The 26833-nt window shown below is 34.0% G+C and overlaps 1 protein-coding gene across 1 annotated transcript in view; it reads left to right on the top strand.

Annotated features, from left to right (window-relative positions):
• Nucleotides 1–26833, top strand: part of LOC145292020 (dynein axonemal heavy chain 7-like) — a 475961-nt gene that overhangs the window by 35697 nt on the left and 413431 nt on the right. Inside the window, exon 2 of the mRNA XM_080138024.1 lies at nt 14725–14896. Coding sequence (XP_079994150.1) covers nt 14725–14896 — 172 coding nt within the window. The remainder of the gene's footprint in view (nt 1–14724; nt 14897–26833) is intronic.

Here is a 26833-nt window from a genome sequence, read left to right as displayed (position 1 = left end):
AATAAAAAGTAAATTTCCAGTCTTTTAAAACTTTCAATTTTGCCTAAAAGTTGTTAAGGCATTAGTTAGGTCTGGAACTTATTGAGCAATATGTTTCATATATATATATATATATATATATATATATATATATAATTATTTTTTTTACTATAATAATTAAATACCTACAGACACTAGTGTTTCATCCTTTCGGGATTCTTCAGTGCAGGGTGTCACGATTACTACCAGTCGAACGATTCGAACCCCGCGACACGAGACATCTCTGGCTCGATTAGCGGAGGCCGTATCCATTCGGCTACCATTAATCATGTGAAATAGCGTTGAATTTTTAAACATTTAAATTTAAATGTTCATTACGTCAGACAGACAGTGATCAAATCGTTATACGATGATCTACGCATAAGAGCTAAATTGACCGACTTTTTAATTCAACAGAAAGTGCTCAACGATAAGAAACGTATTTCTTAAAGGGGCTGTCATAATTATTATTTTTTTTTTTTTTACTATAATAATTAAATACCTACAGACACTAGTGTTTCATCCTTTCGGGATTCTTCAGTGCAGGGTGTCACGATTACTACCAGTCGAACGATTCGAACCCCGCGACACGAGACATCTCTGGCTCGATTAGCGGAGGCCGTATCCATTCGGCTACCATTAATCATGTGAAATAGCGTTGAATTTTTAAACATTTAAATTTAAATGTTCATTACGTCAGACAGACAGTGATCAAATCGTTATACGATGATCTACGCATAAGAGCTAAATTGACCGACTTTTTAATTCAACAGAAAGTGCTCAACGATAAGAAACGTATTTCTTAAAGGGGCTGTCATAATTATTTTTTTTTTTACTATAATAATTAAATACCTACAGACACTAGTGTTTCATCCTTTCGGGATTCTTCAGTGCAGGGTGTCACGATTACTACCAGTCGAACGATTCGAACCCCGCCACATACAGTACTGTTTCGCTGTTTCACAGCTCATCAGTGCGGCTAGACAGGCAACTACCTCAAGCCAGGATTGAAACCCGACCGTTTTTACAACAGTCAAGGCTCCTAGCCCCTACGCTATTGGCGGCTGCTGCGTGAGTCATGAGTTTAACGATGTTTTGACATCGTAACTACTTCATTTACTCACATAAAATTAATATACAAAAGTATAAATTTATGCGTAAACTTTAAGTATTTACTTAAAAAGTGCTCAATACATAGGTAGAGCTAGTTAGTAAGTTATAAAATATATATGGTGATTAAGCTACACTGAATATTCTGCGTTTCATCCACTCTAGGACTCTTCAGGCTTATGAATAAGCCTGAAAAGTCCTAGAGTGGACGAAACACGGAATATTCAGTGTAGACCAAAAAACTAGAAATGGGCAGGTGAAATTAATAAAATTTTCCTTAAGGCCTTATCGTCTGACCCTCTAAGAGGAAACGTCAGAATGATAAATTAAAAACTAAGAAAACGTTTTCTTAGCTTTTAATTTATCATTCTGACGTTTCCTCTTAGAGGGTCAGACGATAAGGCCTTAAGGAAAATTTTATTAATTTCACCTGCCCATTTCTTGTTTTTTGGTATTTGAATTAAATTATGTTTCCTCTGAAATATATATATATATATATATATATATATATATATATATATATATATATATATATATATATATATATATAAAGTTAAGTCTTATACTCCAGGCTCTAAATCATGTCGCCTCTGCACAACCGAATATAACTATAATTACTTCCCCTCAAAGTAACAATATGATAAATTCTAAAAATGAACTTATCTCTTTCTGTAAACATAAGTTCAAATTTAATTATGGCAATTTTGAAATTACATAGTTATTACTTTTACCCTTTATATAGATATAAAGATTTTTCTTCAACTTTATCGTTTTTCAACATCCTTCTTAATACTTTATAATTTAATAATCCTTTATTTTAATGCTTTATCTCTTCTTTGCATGGCCGGTTTTTTATCTGCATTTTCTGTTTTATTTTTTAAACTTTCCTATCTATCTAATATATCAATCTACCCACACTTTCATTTTACTATATGCATTTACTTACTTTTTTTTTTCCTGAATTTGCAGATACCGGCCATCCTCTCCCCTTAAATAATTTTTATTTTTATTTTTATTTTTATTCTTATTTTATTTTATTTTATATTTTATATTTTATTTTTTATTATATTTTATTTATTTATTTATTTATTCTTTATTTTCTATATATTTATTATTTATTTATTTATTTATTTATTTTTATTTTCCTTTTGGTATCGTTTAACAACTCTTGCTGACATTTTTTAAGTGATGACCTGTACATTTCAGTTGACCTATATTATTTTGCCCTATATATTTTTTCGCGCCTTTAACATTTCCTATCTGGGTCATTTTGACTTTTGTTTCCCTTTATTTTATATTTAACTTTATCATCATTTTTTTTTCTTTTTTTTCTCTTCTTTCTCTTCCCAGATCTTTCTTATTTATATTTATGTCTCGGAAGTAGAGTGAAAAGCACATCTTATTTTTCTTTTATTAATATTATTGGAATCTTTTCTTTTTTTCCTTGTACACATTTTTGTGAATTATTCCATGGATTTCTGCCTTTGGATTATTATGGACCATCTTCTTCCAATTATGGGATTTCCTTGGATTTTACTTGTACAAATGGAAATTCTTTTAACTTTCTTGAAGTTTTACATTTGGATTTTACCGTCACTGGATTTTTTATCTTCCAACAGACTATCCATTCATGTGTAATCACCTTTTTCTTTACCATATTCCCTCTGCTTCACTTTTTTTGTTTTCAAGTAAGATCTTTGACTTACTTTTTGTTTCATCAAATACTTCTGCATGCAAAATCTGATCCCGCATTTTGCTAATTCCTACCCTCTGATGAGAAGGAAAGTATTTCTTTGAAACTCCGCGGATTAAGGACTATCCATTTATTTAGTTTCCTTTTCAGATTAAATATGTTTTTAACTCATTTCAAAGCGTTTTTAACATATTTTATTAACTGTTTGCTCATATATATATATATATATATATATATATATATATATATATATATATATATATACATATATATATATATATATAGAGAGAGAGAGAGAGAGAGAGATTGTAAATCAAATTTACTTAAAACCATTGAGAATATTTTAAGTATGGTATTCCATAGAGTAATTGTGATAACTGCTGAAATGCAAATGACAAACAAATGGTGAAAGAATGAAAAGAACAGTGCTTGGAGAAAGGAGTTAGGATACATCTCGTTAAGAACAGGAAAGACAGGACAAATTGTTTTCTCTCACACTTTCGATGGCCTTGTGTCTAATTTGTAGGTGAAATTGATTTTTTATTTGCAAATAAATAATTCAAAGTGATCTTGTCTAAGTTCTTTGTCCTCACACTTTTGATATTGGTTTGTATCTGATGCTCTGGAACCATTTTATATAACTGATTTATTTGTTGTCTAGTGACAGAACGCTTGTTACAATTTGAGTAAACTTCACTGAGCCAAATTTTCCAATAATTCCAATAATTGACTTGGTCAGCAACTCTTACTGATGTTTTAGTTACACTGTTCATTTCTGATCCTGCTAATGTCAACTAACTTAATTGCCCTGCCATTGACTCGACCAGCCTAGACATCATTCAACTCTACTAATACATTCTGTCCGTCATTCTAATTTTGAAGCAAACCCACTAACTGCGTTTCTTGTGATCTACTTGTTCTTTTCAGTACAAACTCTGCAAACAATAATCTTATCTTCCATCTTTTCAGGACAATTTTGTATTTCAATTTGACAAGCTGTTATACTCTCTCTGTGCAAAGTCCACATTCAACCAGCATTATTGGAGAAGTGGCTGTCCCTATTAAGATTTTTTTTTACTTTAGTGAAATATCACACTTCAGCCATCAATGTTGGAGAAGCAACTCGACTAAGCACTCCATGTTAATGTTCCTGTGATGCCAGTAACTGAATAAGGTCACTTGAATTAGTCAAATAAAACCTGCTATTTTATATACAACTTAAATATTTGTTAGTCATCTTTTCATCTTTCTTCATCAGCAGTAGTATATTATTCCTAACATCAGATCTTGCAACCAATCATAAGTGAATGACTCTCCTGCACATCAACATCATGTGAATTGCAAGACAAAATTTAACTCATTCAACATATTTTGAATCTCAAGATGAAATGATGAAAATTAACTTGTTTATTCTTTACGAACTCAGGAAGCAAGAAATTTTAGAAACGAAAATATTAATTTTGTTTTTCTTTCTAAAGAAGGATGGTGAAAAATTCTTATTAAATCTTGTATTTTTTCTAAAATGCATACACATTTATGCTGACGACACTACCATTTATGGTAGCACATCTAAGACAGTAAACGACCAAGTTCTCTCCAATTCTCTCTCCTCTGATCTTGAGCACGTAGTACAATGGGGTAAGGAGTGGCTGGTTACTTTTAATGCATCTAAAACCAAGCTTCTCTCTTTACATCATCAACATTCTTATCCACATCTGGCATCAATTGAAATGAATGGCTCTCGTCTTCAGGAGGCCTCAAGTTTTGACAAGCTTCTGGGCTTGACCATTACTCCTGATCTTAAATGGAACACGTACATCAAATCTGTTGCCAAGGCCGCTGGAAAAATGGTGGGATCTTTCTATCGATCCGGTAGATATCTCACTGCTGATGCAATTCTCTATCTATATAAGAGCCAGGTACGTCCAAGGATGGAATACTGTTGCCACATCTGGGCAGGAGCTGCTAGAAAGGACTTGGCCTGCCTTGATAGAGTTCAAAATAGACTTCGTAGCCTCGTAGGAGATGTCCTTTTCTCTTCCTTGCAACCTCTATCTCACAGAAGAGATGTTGCGAGTTTGTCTCTGCTGTATCGTTATTTTCATGGAAAGTGTTCGACTGAGCTTCAATTTATGGTCCCCCCTCGCCAAACTTTCACAAGAAACACTCGTCTAGCTGTAAACACTATCAATAATTCCCCCCACTCTTTATCTGTGCCTAAACCTAAACGTAGATTCCATGAACAAAGCTTCTTTCTTAGAACTGCACGCCTGTAGAATTGTCTTCCGTTTTCCTGCTTTCCGGCTGACTACAATATGGTTGTGTTCAAGTCTAACGTAAATAAGTTATCAAATTTACCAAATTTTCATTACTAATGATTACTATATTGTCCAATTTCTACCGTACACTCTTTAACCCTTATCCTTGAGTGGCCTCTTGGCCTTGATAATGTGGTGATGCCTATGTAAAAAAACAAAAAAACAAAAAAAAAAAAACACACGTTCAAAACATGTCTATGCAGATGTGCATACCGAAAGCATATCTCTTCAGAGCAGTATTTGCAAAATACAGGATTAACAGGAACAGCGATAGTGACAGCAATGATGGCACTGGAAACGATTCATTTTCACCGACATAAACTAATTGGACATACATATGAGACTTGTAGCAGAAACAAATAGAACTCTTTTTCTTGTGCCCCTGACTGTGCGATATGGCACATACTGACCAATCAGAAGCATAGCGCAGGGACCTTCCTTACCCCCTAAGTAACTCTAACCGCTTCCATTCCGGACGAGAAAAACTCCTTTTTTTCTAGCCAGACGCCCAAGAGAGCAGACCTGTTTCCTCACTCTCCCTCTCTGCCTACACCGGTATCGACGATTCCCACTTGGGAATAACTACCAGGCAAAGGCAGACAAGTTTTATCCGAGTTATATCTTTTTGCCATCTTACCCTGACTCGCTTCAATAAACCTTTTCCTTGTTAAGTTTTACAAAGTTGTTTGCTCGTTTATTCAGTGGCTTGTGTTGAATTATTTATTTTATTAGGGAGTGCCCGAAAAGCACTAACTCAACTCCCTAAAATGGTGACCCGACGTGTACACAAGTTTACTGAATGGCGAGCCTGACTTCTTCCCCGTTTAAGCAAGGAAAAGGTGGTGAACAGAAATTCCTGTGAAATACATTTCTCAAGAAAAGTAATACTATATGAACAAACTTTACACCTCTGAGAAGGATATATATATATATATAAAAAAAAAAAATTTCGTTGCGGAAACATTTTTTTTCGTCATCGTATAAAAAAGAATAAAAAAACGAAAAAAGAATTAGACTCTTTTGACGCGCGTGGTGGATATCCTAGGAAAAAGAACGCGAGAGACGCGGATAGCAGTTCGTCATAAATGACTTGAAAACCAAAAAAATAAAAAGTGACTAAAAGTTTTTTTTACCCTCTTCTTGGGGAAAACGACGCCAGAACGCACACACAAGCGAACAGGAGATAAGTAATTCAAGGGACAGTTAATTCCGCAAAAAGAGAAAACTTTTATTAAAAAAAAAAAAAAAATTGCTTTCACGTATCGGCCAAAACATAAGTACCCGTTTAAAGAATTCATTTAACTCCAGGTTATAGGTTACACACACAGGCACACCAAAAAACACCCACACACACATATTGTCCATGTTTTTTACTACTGCTCTTTTGAATCATTTTTTTAGTTTATTTTCTTGTAAAATTTTTTTTCTCTCTTTTTAGCCTGCTAAATATTTTTCTTATTTTTGCCTCTGTCTAAATATTTTTTCTAAATATGTTCTCTTTTCCTAACGTGGTCCTTCGATAATGTCCTTCTTGCATCTGGATAGTTTTTTTTTTTTTTTTTGGTCTATTTTCCTCTTAAAATGACACCATTGCCTGCTTTTGCCGGTGACGTTCAAGTTTGGTTTGCCCAACTCGAATCATATTTTGCTGCGAACAATGTTTTGGACCAAACACAATTACATATTTTATTTAGTGCTTCCCCCGCATCTTTGACTCCTGTTGTCAAGGACTTAATAACTGACACCCCTCTTAACGCTATATATGACAGCATAAAGTGGAAGGTACTGCTCCGGACGTCAGTCTTAGCAGAAAAACGTTTTGAAACGTTAGTCCATGACGAGCATTTAGGGACGACAGGCCAACAGAGTTGCTCTACAGAATGAGGGAGCTTGCAGAAGATGTCCCCCCTGACAGTACCCTAATTAAGCAGCTTTTCTTTTCAAGGCTGCCGGCGCAAGTAAAGGCAATACTAGCGCCTATGATAAAGAAGCATTCCATCGACGTAGTAACAGCGTTGGCGGATAAAGTAATGGATTTTGTGAGAGGGCCTACCACCATGGCGATCCCTCAGCAACAGGCTGAAGTACGTGCAGGCCCTGCGGCGGATAGAAATTTAACACAAGAAGCAACATCGGTTGCTATACTTACAGCCATCGAACGCCTCACCAGAGAGGTGAATAAGCTTAACATGGGCAGGTCACATTCGCCCCGACGCCACTGTAAAAGCCGCTCACCTGCCCCACACCACCGTCGCCGTTCAAACATGCCAGGACTATGTTTTTACCATAGTTATTATGGCGCTGAGGCACGAAAATGCAAAATGCCCTGTTCTTTTCCAAACCAGGGAAACTAGATAGTGGGAAGATGAGCATGGCAAGCTTTCCACAAAATTCTAACAACCGTGCCTATTTTGTTATGGACTGTCGATCCCAAGCACGTTGTTTGGTTGATACGGGTGCAGCTTGCAGTATCTGGCCACTGAAACTCATTAAAGAGAAGCCACCAGTGTCGATTATCACACTGCAAGCAGTAAATCATTTTCCCATTCCCACATACGGTCAAATTTCATGTTCTCTGAACTTGGAATTACGGAGAGACTTTACATGGGTTTTTACTGTAGCGGATTTACCTTACCCCATCCTAGGTGCAGACTTCCTGCATCATTTTAATTTAATGGTAGACATACGCAGACGCCGACTGATAGACGCTAGTACGGAACTTTCCATCCCTGGCATAATGCCAAATGTCTCATCTATCAGCCCGGTATTTTTTATTGCCACTTCAAATGATCCTTACCACGAGTTGCTATACTCATACCCGGATTTAACAAACCTAAATTTTGTGGTGAGCAAACCCATGCACACCGCAAAACACCACATCAAGACCACAGGTGCTCCTGTGTTCTCATGCCCTTGTCGTCTCCCTGCTGATAAACTTAAAGCAGCGAAGGCTGAATTCAATCATATGCTACAGTTGGGAATAATACACCCCTCGTCCAGTCCATGGGCTTCCCTTTTGCATATGGTCCCAAAACGTGATGGAGATTGGCATCCGACTAGGGACTACCAACGACTCAATACCATGACGGTACCTGATCGTTACCGAATCCCACATATATAGGATTTTGCTTCCTCATTGCATGGTTGTAAGACATTTTCCAAACTAGATTTGGTCAAGGCTTACCATCAAATCCCAGTAAATCCGGCCGATATACCAAAGACGACAGTAACAACTCCATTCGGAGCATTTGAATTTTTAACTATGCCTTTTGGTTTATGTAATGCCACTAATACTTTTCAGCGCTTCATGGACGAAGTAGTGCGTGATTTGGACTTTGTCTATAACTATATAGACGACATTCTTGTGGCTGAGGAACACGTCGCTCACCTCCGCCTTCTGTTAAAACGGTTTCAGCAATACTAGGTGATGATTAACCCTGGTAAATGCATTTTTGGTGCTTTGTCACTAGTTTTCCTAGGCCACATTATCAGCCCAGATGGTATATCTCCATTACCGGAATAGGTGAAGGCTCTACAAGACCTTTAACTACCCATTTCACTTCGCCAACTAAGGCACTTCCTCGGTTGAACTACTACAGACGCTTTATCACACACTGTGCAGATCTTCTAGCTTCTCTTTCCAACCTGTTACGTAACAGGAAGAAGAAAAATGAGCAAATCTCACTTAATGAGGTTCACCTCAAAGCTTTCAATGAAGTGAAAACAAAACTAGCGACTACATCTCTACTTGCTCATCCTATACTCGATACCCAGTTTTCACTGGTCGTTGACGCATCAGGCACAGCTGTAGGTCCAGTGTTGCTACAGCAGCACTAACAACAGTTACAACCTCTCGCATACTTTTCACGACAACTAAAACTGGCAGAACAACGTTACAGCACGTTTGGCCATGAACACGTACCTCGCAGTGAACTACACTTCCAACATTCACTCAAGGGTCGTTAATTTGTGATCTACACTGATCACCATCTGCTTACATACGCACTTCGTTCTAAGCCGGACAAATATTCTCCCCACGAAACATGCCACTTGGATTTTGTTTCGCAATTTACCAGCGATATTCGACATATCTCGGGTGAGCAGAACGCAGCGGCAGACGCCTTGTCTCGCCTTCCCATTAATTCTCTGTCCTCACCATCGGATATCGATTTACAGCAGATGGCCTTAGACCAGCCTAGTCTGGACACGTTGGATCCATCGTCACCTCAATTTGCGACTTGCAAATTCACATACCTGCCCATACCTACCTCGGACACGCAGATCATCTGTGACACCTCAACAGATTCACCTCGACCATTTGTTCCAAAGACTCATCGTAGAGTTGTTTTTGACACTTTACACAACCTGGCACACCCCGGATGCAAAGCCACAGTGAAGCTGATTACAACTAGATTTTTCTGGCCAAATATGAGGCGTGATATCACTGCCTGGACACGTTCCTGTGTATCCTGCCAAAAGTCAAAGGTACACGAGCATATCCGTGCACCCCTTGGAACATTCAGCACCCCAGATGCTCAGTTTAGCCATGTTCACATAGACTTGGTTGGACCATGGCCGGTCAGTCAGGGATTTATTTATCTCCTAACCTGCATAGACCGTTTCACACGGTGGCCTGAAGCTATTCCCCTAAATGACATTTCGGCTGAATCTGTAGCGCGAGCCCTTATATCAGGCTGGATATCGCGTTACGGAGTTCCCACCACCATTACCATCATCGTGGTGTACAATTCGAATCCCACCTATTCCGGGAACTGTCCAGGGTCCTAGGGATCACACGCATTCAGACAACGTGTAACGTGCATCCAGGAGATAAGCGCCTGCGTGTTTGCGTGTTGTGTGGGTACGTGGGAGAGACGGATGAGGGGAAAAAAACTTACCTCGAGACCATCTCAACGTTACCGACCAAAAATAGAAAAGAAAGACCAAGATGGCGGCCGCCGTCTTTTGTAAAGTATGATGTCTCGCAAAGTCACACAAATTCTCGGAATATGCAAATTTAGCCGGCCTAGAACGACGATAAAAGCGAGTGAGGGGAAAGACGGTGGGGGGAGTGACGATTGAGTTGGCTGGGGAATCGTGTGGCTGTTGCTTCTTGTGCCGTGTGAGGATATTTTACCGTTGTTGGAATCCATGCAGAACCGGTGTAAAAAGATTATTGAATTGCTGCAACATCTTTTCCTGAACTTACCGTGTTAAAGAGAGAGTCGGACGCCATCTTGAATTTTTCCTTACACATTTCTGTTACACAACGAGCTATCACCCAGCTTCTAACGGGATGATAGAACGCTTCCATTGCCAATTGAAAGCAGCATTACGTGCTTACTCTGACCAACAGCGATGGAGCGAGTACTTACCGGTTGTCCTTCTTGGCTGTCGTGCCTAAATCAAAGAGGACTTGGGATATTCTGCAGCCGTACTAGTCTATGGAGCACCTCTATCATTGCCAGGTCAGATGCTGACCCTGATAGAGGATACAACAACTGACTCAGTTCTGTATGTCAACACACTACGAGCCTATCTCAGTAAGCTACCACCGATGCACCCTAGGGAACAGACCATAAAATCTTTGGTCCCGAAGGACATATCAACAGGGACTCGCATGTTCCTTAGAAAAGACACAGTAAAAGCTCCCCTAACTCCACCCTACACCTTATCATGTGCTTTCACGCACTGATAAAACTTTTATCCTTGACATTAGTTGTAAAAAAGAGACAGTTTCCATAGATAGGGTAAAAAGAGCCTTTCTGGACACATTAATACATGAGCCACACATTCCTCCAATGTACACACATACACCTGAGGTAAATGCTCCACGTGAGAACAGTTATGTGACCACTAGACGTAGTGGCCGTTGGGTACATTGGCCAAAGAAACTATGTAAAACTGTATATTTCTGTTAAAAAAGAAACTTTTCTTTCTCTCCTTTCTACAAAAAGAACGTTTTATTTAAAAAAAAAAAGCAACAAAAAAAAAACGCAAATATTCCCCAAATTTTTACACATAACTAAGAACATTTTTTTTTTTGTAAAAACAAAAAAATAACTTAAATAAATTGACATTTTTATTTAATTTTTTTTTGTTTTGCTATTTGTTCTGCTACCTTTTTCTCTGTCGCTTCAATGGCTTGTGTTGAATTATTCATTTTATTAGGGAGTGCCCGAAAAGCACTAACTCAACTCCCTAAAGACTGTCAATATAATTCACAATTCATTTTAGCAAGAAAATACCAAAAAGTCTGAAGTCTGAACATCATAGTTGAAGGGTCTCCCAGGACGTATATTGGCATAAATAATTAAATAAAGGGACACTGTGGGAGTATAATTTTCACTTGAACATATCCACAAATTCATCAGTATTAATCTGAAACGGATAAGTGAACATATCTCCTAAACAGATAATTCTTTACCGTGAGAAAAGACACAAAAAACTGACACAACCTGAGATAAAAAAACAACTACCAACTGCTGAAGGCTCTCATGTTTTAAACTACGTCTGTGCAAAGTAGAAATTCAACCTGGTACCGACAGTAGCAGTAGTGTGTGTCCAGGCCTCGACAAGCATGGTCGTTATCATCAATATCTTCACAACAATCAGCAGCACTGCAGCAGTGCCACCGTTATTGTTAACATCTTTTCAACAGTTAAGCAGCAGCTTCGTCGCTGCCAACACCATCATTTAACAATCAGCAGCACAGCCACCACCACTGTTGCCATCTTCTCAACAGCCAAACAGTAAAGCTGCTGCCGTCACCACCATCATTGCCATTAATCAACAATGCGATCAACAGCTCTGGGAACAAGGACCACTGTCTACATTTAATCGGCCACCTCCCTCAACTCGGCGGACATTGCGTTTGAGGTCTTCCAAGAAGTCTTCTTTTTTTATTAAAGTGTTTGATAGTGTTCCAAACACTAATCTCGAAACTTTAAGATTCTTTACAATATCTGTATTAGATGTTCGGTTTGCTTGCATTCAAGTGAGAGGCACTTCCACTAAACGTTTCCATTTTTCCATTCTTTTTGAACAGTAGGTGTTTAAGCATCAAGGTGCCATGTATTCCTGTCTTGCATCCTAGAAGATGGGTATCTATGCAACAATTCATTCTTCATACAATTCATAACTCTTCTTCATCTTACTTGAGATAATCAGCTGTCAATCTATAGACATAAAAATCTGACTGGTATGAACATTAATTTTGGAAAACCTCACGTGGGTTATAAGCACAGTAAGAAATCTTGTATTTAAAGAAACATTACTTTCTCAAATGAAGAAATCGAATTCGGAGTGGTCAAACTCCAAGCCACATATATTTCCAATATTTTGGGTTCCTTTTTTTTTGTTCCTTTTTTTTTGTTCCTTTTCTCTTAGTTAAATATTTTTCACTTGCAGAAAGCAATTATACAACTTGCTGAACATGTAAAAAAAAATAATATGAATTAAACTGACAGTACAACATACTCAAACTATGAATTAAAATGCTGGTACTATATAATATCAGCAAAAATTCTAAGGTTTGTTTGACAAAATAAACCTATAAATTTAAACATATGGATTACAGAATAAAACTATTAATTCAAACGATTGTGTTACAGAAAAAAACTATGAATTCAAATTTCTGTATTATAAGCTAAAAATATGAATTTTTGTAGACGACAAATGCATCTTCAAATGCGATAATCGACTCTGATCCCAGGGAGCGTTTTAGTTAGATGATTACTATTTTGTAGAGGTTGAAAATCAAAATGAGGTTATGATCGCTTCCAGCATTCACTTTTAATTAAGAAGGATGTATTCAATTCATTTTTAATATGAAATATATCCAGATGAGAAATATGTAAGAAAATTACACTTTATGCCTCGTACATTTTCATTTGTTGCTTTAACATCATATAGTTTTACTTTTTATAATCGTATGCCATATGCCCGTTGACCATCAGCCCAACTGCTGATTCTCTTATGCTTGTCAGCATGCCAGCTTATTGACCAGATATTATGGTACTATTTGAAATACACTCAAGCCCATTCTTTTGAAAATTTGAAAAGTTATCATATAAATTATATATATTTGAAAAGTTATTATGTATATTATATGTATGTCCAGCTAAAACTGGATTATATCAATTATATATACTTGAAAAGTTATTATATATATTATATGTATGTCCATCTAAAACTTAAAATGCACAACAAAGTTGGTATTTTTCTAATCAGTGTAACCCCAGATATATAATAACTAAAATTAAAAGAAAAAGATTTATCATTTGGCAGTCAAAATTATTTGCCTTATGTCCACTCGAGTTGTGTGTATGTATCTTCAGAGAGAGAAATGAGTTAGACAAAGAATAAAGCGTGAGAAGATGGAGGGAAAAAAGAGAGAGAGAGAGAGAGAGAGAGAGAGAGAGAGAGAGAGAGAGAGAGAGAGAGAGAGAGAGAGAAGTAATGTTACATTTTTGCCCTGGGCAATGCCGGGTGATCCTGTTAGTCTTAAATAAAACATAAACTACTTAGTTGTTTTAGGCAATAAAACCGGTATTTTTGTAGCTAGCTGGTATGAATCCAGAAAAAGATAAAAATATACATAAATGTAAGCACCCCCCCCCTCACGTTAACCAGGCCTACCAAACAGATCTTCATTCTCAAAGACGTTAGAAAACATTCAATTCGGGAGAATTCAGTAGCTTATTCTGCAATGCCAGCATCTGAAACACATATCATTTAATCCCTACTATTATAATACTTTATATTGCAATGAATACTGTTCATTTCTTTTACACTGTTCTCTTGTATTTATCACTATTTTTTTTGTCATTGTTCTACTATTGACCAAGCTCCCATCTCTGTTCCATCGCTGCAATGTTGCATTCCTGTGTCTGTTTTGCATGTACTTTAATGAAATGTATTGAATTCACAGCACTTGTGCCCCCTTGACATTGACATACTTCCGACTAACCCTAACCCCTTGACCTTGACATGCTTCTGACTAACCCTAACCCTAACCCCTTGACCTTGACATACTTCCGACTTACCCTAACCCTAACCCCTTGACCTTGACGTACTTCCGACTAACCCTATCCCTAACCCCTTGACCTTGACATACCTCCGACTAACCCTAACCCTAACCCCTTGACCTTGACATACTTCCGACTAACCCTAACCCTAACCCCTTGACCTTGACATACTTCCGACTAACCCTAACCCTAACCCCTTGACCTTGACATACTTCCGACTAACCCTAACCCTAACCCCTTGACCTTGACTTCCGACTAACCCGACAATCAACAAAATCCAACTACAGATGCTGGAAAATCTTCTACTTAAAAAGTTTCTTCCTCCAGAATGTTGGACTTTGGAATTCCCTCCTTGTTTACTGCTTCTTTAACTGTACTAACCTGCAGAAGTTTAACGTGATGTGAACAGACATCTTGCTTCTCAACTCACCTCAGTCTCCTGCTAACTATAAAAATAACAAAAAGAAAAGAAACCCCTTAGAACGTATTTTTCTGAAAGTTTTCATAGTTATAGAATTTAATTCATACATTCGTTTTTGTAAATTGTTATTTGCAGTTCCGAAATCAGAGGCCAAAGAAAAAATCAGATGTGACTCATTTTCTTCCCACATTACCAGTGAAGAGAAGTAAACCAATATGGAGTCAGACTCAACCTTTGTTCAACTTGTCTGGAAAAATAGATGATGACACAGAAGGAAAGATCGATTTTATTAAAGAATTATCACCCCGTAAGTATAATTAGCACTTTTTCTTCATTTGGATGTTGTTTTGTTTTTTCATTTTGATTTATAAAAGGTTTTTGTCTCCTTTTATAATTCTATCACTAACCCCTCCTCTATATTTGATTCGAAGCAACATTTTCAACAAAACAATTCTTTATAGACAACTGATAACGAGGTGTATCAACTTAACCGTCTCGGATTCCACTCGAACAATGCAAATTTTAAGAAATGTTCTGCAGCAATTCTATGAAAAAAGAAAAAAAAGAAAAGAAAATTGAATACAATCAACTTGCCTTATCTTAACAATTTAGATTTACCAAACAACCGTTAGTGACGGATATATTTAAAAACGAATCTTCTCTGCTTTACAATTTAGATTTACAAAGCAATTGTCACTGACGTATATATTCACAAACAAAGAATCTTTTTTTAATTTTGATATTTTCTTTTTCGATTTTCTACCAAAAATCAGTCAACGAGAAGGGTATTTGTAGCATTAGAGACCTTGGAATAGACTTCTAAGTGAAGTAATAAATGCCCCAACAATGGAACACGATTTAAGGTAAATTTGGTGCTGGACTACTGTGTCCTCGTCACTGTAAATTCTACCACTCATTCCTTACATGGCATTGAAGCACAATTGTTTTATTTCCTGTCAAATAAATTGAATTGAATTAAGTATTACAAATGGCAACAAGTAAAAGCAACAACAAACGCTATTACCATCAGCATTAGCATTTTTGAAATATAATCTCTCATGCAAGAAGAGATAGACCCTAGAGTTTATAAAAGGGAGTGCTCATCACTATTCTTCCCTTTTAGCCACAAAAAGACACAGCTGTCTAACTTATTAGTGATCACAAAACTTCTCTCTTGAGATGCAGACCAAAGCCTGCAGAGCCATGGCCTTCATCATCAACAAGAAAACTCCAAGATCCAATATGGAAATTAGCTGCATGCATGTGAACATATATTATTGCAACACATACACATACACACACAGGAGCTCAAACTTAATATTAATTTAAAGAGGGTTAAGAAAAAAAACAACGTTAGTACACAACAGGTAGTCAATTTGATTAAACCATTAAACATGGCTATATTTTGCTAATCTAAACTGAAAATAAATTATTTTGTTTAAAGTAATTTATTTTTTTGGTTTTTAATCTCAAATGTTCATGTTATCGTCAAATCACCTTAGCAAGATTATTATTATTATTATTATTATTATTATTATTATTATTATTATTATTATTATTATTATTATTATTATCTCACTAGGAGTAGTCACACAGGCCATCATCAAAGATTTCTCTTTGAGAACAACTTGTGGCATTCTCTAGAGTCTGAGTGACAATAAGTCTCCCCAGATTTCCAGTACTCTCCACCTCTTTCAATAACAATTTCAGATGAATTTGCATTATTGTAACAGCCGATTACCATTGATTTCTCATTTGCGGCGACCATTAGAATTTGAGTGGAAAAAAAGCCTCCTCAAGGTTCCAGTCCTCTTTGCACTCATTCAGTGGAGGTCTGGCTAGTACTTTCTAATCTTGGTCTTTCCATCCTCTTTGAACCTCTTTGCTTATTTGGTGTGGCGTCAGTTTTTGGTGACACACACAAAAAAAAAAGAATGGAAGGGAAGATAGGGGCGCAAGGAGATTAACTTCAAATTATACAGTTTCAATTTTCATGATTCCATGTGATGCTCTTTTGTGTTTTACATTTGTAGCATTCTTTGCATGTTCAGTTTGTGCCTGTAGCTCATGTGTACTAGTCTCCACATTCAAGAGTTTTTCTTAATATTCCGTCTGTTTCCATTTCTATTATACATTGTATCTTATCAGCTATCCCTCTGATTCCAATCTCTCCAATTCTTTTTTCAAAGTTTTTCGGTATTGTTCCTAGCGCTCCTACTATTAGTGGTGTTATCTTGACTTTTTTCATCTTCCATATCCCTTTGAGTGCTCTGGCCAGTTCAGTGTATTAGCGCTACTTCTCCATATACTTGATCTTCACCTTGTGGTCTGCTGGCACAGCAAAATCTACAATCTAACAGATCTTTTCCTTTTTGTTAATTAGTATGACATCCGGTGTCCTTGCTTAGATAGGTTTATCCATTTGTATATCCATGTCGCATAGGATTTTGTGATTTTCATTTTCAAGTTCTGCTGCCGGTTTGTGCTTGTACCATTTGTCTGGATGTTCAAGATTCAGTTGTCTGCATAATTTACAGTGTACTGCCTTCCCCACTTGTCTATTTTTATATTCTTTTTTTTTGGCTAGTTTGCTGCATTCGCTTATTATGTGGTTTATTGTTTCGTCTCTTTGTCTACAGAGTCTGCATTTACTGTTTTCTTGTGTCTTATCGATCCTTGTTTTGATGTGGTTGATTCTAATTGCATTATTTTGTGCTACTGTAAATAGGGAATCAGTTTCTCTGTATAGGTTTCCTTTTTGTAGCCATGTCCAAGTGTTTTCATTAGTCTCATCTTTTGTCATCCTTATGAATCATCCATGTAGCTGTTTCTCTTCCCATTTTTCTTTCCTCATCTTATTTCTTTTTTCTTCTTTTTCTGTTGTGTTTCTTTCTTCAATGTCTCTTGCCGCAGTAATTATTCTTTTAGCATTTTGCATTATGTATTTTTTTTGTTAATTTTTTTTGCGTGTATGTTATTTATACAGTCTTCTAAACAAACCAATCCTCTTCCTCTGTTTTTCCTTTTCACATAGAATCCGTCAGTATCATCCTTTAGTTGTAGTGCATTGTGCATAGTCATGAGTTTCCTGGTTTTCTGATCAAGATAACTTAATTCTTCTTTGGTCCGACCTATAAACGGTTCAGAGTATCTTACTAGTGATATTGCCCATGTGTTTATTCCTTTAATTAGATTTCTACTGTATAGTTCAGTTTCGAAGAGTTTTCTTTTTCTTCTGAGGTATTCCTTTCCAATTTTCTCTTTCATTTCTTTTATCATCATCATCATCATCATCATCATCATCATCATCATCATCATCATCATCATCATCATCATCACCACCACCACCACCACCACCACCACCACCACCACCACCACCACCATCATCATCATCATCATCATCATCATCATCATCATCTATGTATTAATACGATAGCGTGTGTGTTATTTTTTGTGTCACGCTTACATCCGGATCGTTTAATTGTTATGTACTTTCATTTCTTGTATTAAATAATTGTACAAAGAATTCTTCATAATTTTGGTTTCGGTTTCGATTATAGCTAATGGCACTCCAATAATCTGTTTTTAATAAATAATTTTATCACGAATTCTTTATAAGTCTTCGTTTCGGTTTCGATTTTAGCTGATAGCAACTTAGTAATCTATTTTTTGATAAATAATTTTATCAAGAATTCTTCATAAGTTTTGGTTTCGGTTTCAATTAGAGCTAAAGAAACTAAATACACACACACACACACACACATGCATATATATTAGATATTAAGAGGAGATATATATATATATAAATACCCGTTCACATACACTTTTTCATGATAAAGCTAGAACCCAGAATGGATTTAGGCAATTGCATTGATAGCGGACAACACCAGACCCAAAGTAGGTTTTGACGTACTGCATCTCATCAGTGACGTGCTCTGACCCAAGTTGTTGCACATATGACGACCTAACCATATGGTCTACAGCACAATCTATTGCCTATGCCTCGATTTTAATTTATAGTTTTATCTTGTTCTACATCCTACTATGTGACAAGTAACGCGTCTTATACAACTAAGATAGTTACTGCTGGTATGCAGGCGGTAGATATCACATCTACGAACATTAACTGAAATTAGCCAACTCCCGCAACACGATTTCGGAACAACTTATTTGTTGAGGGACATCACGTCTCTACGGAGGATGAACACTTTTTTCTACATATATTAGACATTAAGAGGAGATAGATATATATAAATACCCATTCACATACACTTTTTCACGATAAAGCTAGAACCCAGAATTAGATGGAATCAAGCAATCGGCGGAGTCGGCTAATTTCAGTTAATGTTCGTAGATGTGATATCTACCGCCTGCATACCAGCAGTAACTATCTTAGTTTAGATTATTACTTTTAAAGTTTTAACAAAATAGCTACAATAATATCAGAGCGCGGAACATCTACAGAATGCCAACATCAATATATTGCATATGAATCAGTCCTTTGTGGAATTTCCACAGATCCCGCCAGTTATTATTATTTTTATTGTATAGAAATGCAGATATTATTAAATAGGAAACATTCAGATAAAACAATTAGTTTGAGTCATAAGGGAATTTAATATTGTAAAACATAAACCAGGTTAGAATGTAGATAAACAAGATTTGGGATAATAATAAAGTTGACTTCTTACGTCAGAGAGGTGAATAGACAAAAGGATAAATTTTTGTATATACACGTTAATCAGTCAGAAAGTAGTCGAGTTGGAGAATGAATGCATTTTAGGAAGATGTAGAAACCAAGGAAGCGTTCAATAGCAAGATGGGAGAGGGACGTCAGGAAATAAAGTTGCATGAAATCTATCGCAAGTGTCAATTGTTGTTTCTTGATGGAAGAAATCTTCATTGAAGCTGTTAGTCAAGACCAACTAACGGAAGAAAGTATGTTCTCCCTTTTGGCCTGATGTACCCCCACCCACAGAAAGATGCTAAAAAGAACTGTCTTTATACATTATTGTCCGCGTTTGGCGAACTGTTTATTGCATGTATATACACTCGCCCATACACAACATTCACTTGATGAGCACTATACAAACTGTTACAGTATACACACTAAACGATCACAGAGACAGTGTAATAAATATATATGCAGGGTGGAATAATAAAATTGTCAACCTAGAAAAGACAACATGATTCCATTTCCATTTGATGAAAACTGGTTTTCTTTTTTATTTGTTGCAGACCGTTTACTAGTTGGCCAGTTGTGTACAAATCTCAAGAATAATAGGAGACTTCTATCATGTCTGAAAGGTGCACAATCTTCAACGAGTGAGATTAGTGTTGCACCACTGTACAACTCATGCTCTCTAATGATCTAAGGATAACTGCCAGCAGCCTCAAAATTTCTGGCCAAAAACCAATTAAAAAGATTTTCCCAAATCTCAATACACCTTATGTCAAATTTCGATTCTGTAGCAGAGTAGTTTGGTAGGGAAATGTACACACACAGAGACAATTTCACTTTTATATATATATATATATATATATATATATATATATATATATATATATATATATAAATTGTTAATTTCTTAGACATAACCTTAAATCTTGAGAATTCTACCTTTGAACCCTATCATAAACCTAACCAATCTGTACTATATGTTCACAATGAATCAAACCACCCTAAATCAATATTAAAATCAATAGATCCCAATATCGCTTTAAGAATTTCTAGACTGTCTTCTAGCAAATCTATATTTAACAAAAATGAAAAATATTACAGTGAAGCCCTTAAAAACTCAGGATACAATTTGCAAATTAAATTCATAAATAAAAATGATAGAAACATAAACTGCATTGAAAATAAACCTATTAAAAGCGTAATAACATATAATATGGCAATGTCTTCCCGTATACGAGTTAAGAAAAATGACCAAGAGACAAAAAAAGATGAAACCAAACGCAAATATTAGATACTAATACAAATAAAAACAAACCAAAACCCGTAAACGTAAGAATAGACATAAGGAGACCCTATGGTTCAACCCTCCATATTCCAAAAATCTAGAGACAAACTTAGCCAGAGAATTTTTTAAAATATTAGATAGGAACTTTAAAGCCCCCTCCCCCATAGAATAGATATAATAAAATATTCAATAAGAATACAATCAAAGTGTCTTACTCTACTATGCCAAACCTTCATCAAAAAATAATTAGTTCTAATAGTAAAAAAATTAATCAGCTACAAAATACAATTATACAAAATATAGCAGACTGTAACTGTAGAAGAAAAAATAAATGTCCCCTACAAGGCTCATGTAAAATTAAAAATGTAATCTATAGCTGCACAGTATCAAAAACCCCAAATCTATATGAATCTATTAGCAACCATAACTCAACCACCCGATTAAATAATGACACCAACTTTAACCAATCTACCAATCAATTACAAACCAACCCACCATATAATAATCCAGCACCAGATCTACCGGAAAATAATCACAATAAACAAGAGGCAATATATTTTGGTTCCACATCTGGCCTAATAAAACATAGAATTTCAACGCACAAATATTCTTTTAAAAAATAACTCCCTGTCAAACCAAACTACTCTATCCAAGCATATTTGGCAACTCAAGAATAACAATATTTCTTTCAAGTTGAAATGGCAAGTAATTGGATCTTGCAAACCATATAAACCAGGAGATAAATTCTGTGCACTATGTACAAAAGAGACCCTAAAACTTTTGAAATATGAAGATATAAAAAATACAACCACCCTATTAGATTCAAGAGAGGAACTAATCTTCACATGCAGTCATACACGTTGGTTTAAATTTAATAAATATAAACCACCTTAAATCATTAAAAATTACTTAGTAAAATTAAACGATATCGTGAAATGATTATTAATAAATTTTTTTTTTCATCAAAAATATTATTGTTATTATTAATTAATCTGATATATCGACCATTATTATAGATTATTAAAATATATGCTTAACATTAATCTATGATATATTTTAATTTCAATAAATAAATAAATAAATTATCAGATATTAAATTCAATAATTTAAAAATAGATTACAATATTGTTTTATTATACCGTAATAAATTAAGTTAGACTAATTATCTCCCTTGAATTCTTTGATTAAAGAAATATGACTAATTATCTCCCTTGCATTATTTAATTATACAAATAAGATTATCTTCCCCTTTCTTTCGAGTTTAAATTTTAGCGTTTTTAATCAAACGTATGCTAACGGATTTAAAATATTCCATTAGCGTTCCTTTTGAAAATTTATCATTTCATAAGCTGAAAAACTATAACAAACATCCATATGAGTGCTTTGACCTTAGTTCCTGATTTCAAAAGACGAAAAATTAAAAGGTAAATATTTGTATATATATATATATATATATATATATATATATATATATATATATATATATATATGTGTGTGTGTGTGTGTGTATTTTTATATATATATATATATGTGTGTGTATGTATTTATATATATATATATATATGTATGTGTATTTATGTATATATGTATGCATATGTGTATGTATGTGTATGCGTGTATATATGTATATATATATATGTGTATGTATGTGTATGCATGTATATATGTATATATATTTTTCAAGATGTCTTTTAACATATTTTATAAATCATTTGTTTATATATATATATATATATATATATATATATATATATATATATATATATCATGTCAGGTCATGTCATGTGCTACTGGTACCATGTAACCCAGTACTACCTGCCTCATGGTCGGGTCACCGGCGACTAAACTGGTTCCCCCACCAGACTTGTTTGGTGAGGAGAGCGGCTAGTCTCCCTGAAGGATTAAAAACAAGACCTTCCAAAGGGCGAATGAACTCTTTTTCTGGGTCAACGGCCAACTAGCACCATGTATATTTGTGTGTGTGTATATGTGTATTGGGGTAGAGAGGGCTCCCGTAAGCCGTGGTGAAGGCAACCTTTCTAGGAGAAGCAAATCTCTGATTTAAAAAACCATAAAGCGGAAGACCATTACCCGCATTAAGCTGGTCTGCAGTTTAATTTGTTGCTGGCTATCTTGCTCTTGCTTGTTGCTGGATCTCAACATTTTGAACCGAGAGAGAGACTTAGCTGTCGTACAAAGCTAAGACTCTGTAACATCATATTTGTATAGATACTCCCTCAGGCATTTGGGCTCATGGATTTTAAATGTCTGAGGGAGTGGCACTCGTCTGACAAGACGTTGCAATCATCATACATATGTGTATGTGTCTATGAGTTTTATTAGAAATATATTATTGTAATATTGTACTTAAACCAAATTTAGATTTATAATTTTACTCTATTTTATTTCTATCTTTAACCTTTATTAATTTTCTTATGAAGTAAATCCATACCTTTATTTTAATTTTTTCCAGATACATCTGCCTTACTTTTAATGCTAGGTTTATTTATGGTGTCTTTTACATATACTAAAAACCCTTCCCAATACTTTGCTGATGAGGAAACTTTGTTTGTTAAAAACACTATATGTAAAAATTATTGTCCGTAGCTTGATGTCCACCACAATAAAAATATTGTTTTCCGAAACGCTCATACAAGTTATTGATTTTGTTGTTGTTCCTTCTTATGAAACGGATTTTTAATTTAATTCTAATTTGATTTTAAAATTATCAATCACATAACTATATATATATATATATATATATATATATATATATATATATATATATATATATATATATGAGGGAAAGAATCTATATATATATAAAAGTGAAAATGTCTGTCTGCTTGTCTGTGTACATTTCCCTACCAAATAACTCTATCGATTTTCGGTCTACAGATTCGAGATTTCACATAGGGGGTATTGAGATTTGGAAAAATCTTTGTAATCCATTTTCGGCCAGAAATGTGGCTGCTAAAAGTCAAAGTTCAACGATTTGACCTTTGAGAACTCTACCAAACTCCTCTGCCAATGTTTAGTCTAAACACTTGAAATTTTAAATATAGGTTACTTGGGCATGGATCTAACTTTATAATTTGATTTGAGCCCAAAACAATAAATGTTAAGGGGTCATAATAGGGGTCAAAGTTTAAAAAAAATTGACCTCTGTGGTCTCTACCAAATTACTCAGCCAACTTTTGGTCTAAACATTGGAAATTTTATATAATGTGTATTCATACATGGGACAAGCTTTTTAATTGGTTTTTGGCCGAAATTTTGGCTGCTAAGGGGTCAAAGTTAAAAAAAGATTTCACTTTTGTGGTCTCTAGCAAACTATTAAGCCAAGTTTATAATTTGATTTGAGCCCAAAACAATAAATGCTAAGGGGTCAAAATTGAGGTCAAAGTAAAAAAAAAAAAATTGACCTCTGCGGTCTCTACCAAATTACTCAGCCAATTTTTGGTCTAAACATTTGAAATTTCACATAGATTGTATTTAGACATAGGGCAAGCTTTTTCATTGGATTTTGGCCGAAATTTTAGCTGTCAAGGGGTCAAAGTTTAAAAGATTTTACATTTGCAGTCTCTATCAAACTATTAAGCCAATTTTGGGTTTTGACATTTGAAATTTTACATAAAGGGTACTCATATATGCAGCAAGCTTTTTAATCAGTTTTTGGGCGAAAGTTTTGCTGCTAAGAGGTCAAGGTTGAAATGGTTGACCTTTGCAGACTCTACCTAACTCCTCTGACAATTTTGGGTCTAAACACTTGAAATTTTAGATGTAGGTTACTTGGACATGGGTCAAACATTTTCATTTGATTGGAGTCAAAAACAATAAATTTTAAGGGGTCAAAATTGGGGTCAAAGTTTAAAATTTTTTTTGCCTCTGCAGTCTTTACTAACTTTTCTTATTAGTTAAGGAAGTCTATTATATAGAAAGGCATCATCGTACATATGCGCACCTTTTAATATTTACATATGCACACCTTTTAATATTTACATATGCACACCTTTTAATATTTACATATGCACACCTTTTACTATTTACATATGCACATCTTTTAATATTTACATATGCAAACCTTTTAATATTTACACATGCACACCTTTTACTATTTACATATGCACATCTTTTAATATTTAAATATGCACATCTTTTAATATTTACATATGCACATCTTTTAATATTTACATATGCACACCTTTTAATATTTACATATGCACATCTTTTAATATTTACATATGCAGACCTTTTAATATTTACATATGCACATCTTTTAATATTAAAATATGCACACCTTTTAATATTTACATATGCACATCTTTTAAAATTTACATATGCAAACCTTTTAAAATTTACATATGCACATCTTTTAATATTTACATATGCAAACCTTTTAATATTTACATATGCACATCTTTTAATATTTACATATGCACATCTTTTAATATTTACATATGCACACCTTTTAATATTTACATATGCACATCTTTTAATATTTACATATAAAAATCTTTTAATATTTACATATGCACATCTTTTAATATTTACATATAAAAATCTTTTAATATTTACATATGCACATCTTTTAATATTTACATATGCACATCTTTTAATATTTACATATGCACATCTTTTAATATTTACATATGCACACCTTTTAATATTTACATATGCACATCTTTTAATATTTACATATGCACATCTTTTAATATTTACATATGCACATCTTTTAATATTTACATATGCACACCTTTTAATATTTACATATGCACATCTTTTAATATTTACATATGCACATCTTTTAATATTTACATATGCACATCTTTTAATATTTACATATGCACACCTTTTAATATTTACATATGCACATCTTTTAATATTTACATATGCACATCTTTTAATATTTACATATGCACATCTTTTAATATTTACACATGCACATCTTTTAATATTTACATATGCACATCTTTTAATATTTACATATGCACATCTTTTAATATTAACATATGCAAACCTTTTAATATTTACATATGCACATCTTTTAATATTTACATATACAAACCTTTTAATATTTACATATGCACATCTTTTAATATTTACATATGCACATCTTTTAATATTTACATATGTACATCTTTTAATATTTACATATGCACATCTTTTAATATTTACATATGCACATCTTTTAATATTTACATATGCACATCTTTTAATATTTACATATGCAAACCTTTTAATATTTACATATGCACATCTTTTAATATTTAAATATGCACACCTTTTAATATTTACATATGCACATCTTTTAATATTTAAATATGCACACCTTTTAATATTTACATATGCACATCTTTTAATATTTAAATATGCACACCTTTTAATATTTACATATGCACATCTTTTAATATTTACATATGCACACCTTTTAATATTTACATATGCAAACCTTTTAATATTTACATATGCACATCTTTTAATATTCACATATGCACATCTTTTAATATTTACATATGCACACCTTTTAATATTTACATATGCACATCTTTTAATATTTACATATGCAAACCTTTTAATATTTACATATGCACATCTTTTAATATTTAAATATGCACATCTTTTAATATTTACATATGCACATCTTTTAATATTTACATATGCACATCTTTTAATATTTACATATGCACATCTTTTAATATTTACATATGCACACCTTTTAATATTTACATATGCACATCTTTTAATATTTACATATGCACACCTTTTAATATTTACATATACACATCTTTTAATATTTAAATATGCACACCTTTTAATATTTAAATATGCACACCTTTTAATATTTACATATGCACATCTTTTAATATTTACATATGCACATCTTTTAATATTTATATATGCACACCTTTTAATATTTACATATGCACATCTTTTAATATTTAAATATGCACACCTTTTAATATTTACATATGCACATCTTTTAAAATTTACATATGCACATCTTTTAATATTTACATGTGCACACCTTTTAATATTTACATATGCACATCTTTTAATATTTACATATGCACATCTTTTAATATTTACATATGCAAACCTTTTAATATTTACATATGCACATCTTTTAATATTTACATATGCACATCTTTTAATATTTACATGTGCACATCTTTTAATATTTACATATGCACATCTTTTAATATTTACATATGCACATCTTTTAATATTTACATATGCAAACCTTTTAATATTTACATATGCACATCTTTTAATAT

Source organism: Euprymna scolopes, chromosome 13 (genome assembly GCF_053919585.1).
Source record: "Euprymna scolopes isolate OS-2025 chromosome 13, ASM5391958v1, whole genome shotgun sequence".
NCBI classification, from domain to species: Eukaryota; Metazoa; Mollusca; class Cephalopoda; order Sepiida; family Sepiolidae; genus Euprymna; species Euprymna scolopes.
This window is presented reverse-complemented; position numbering and strand designations above follow the sequence as displayed.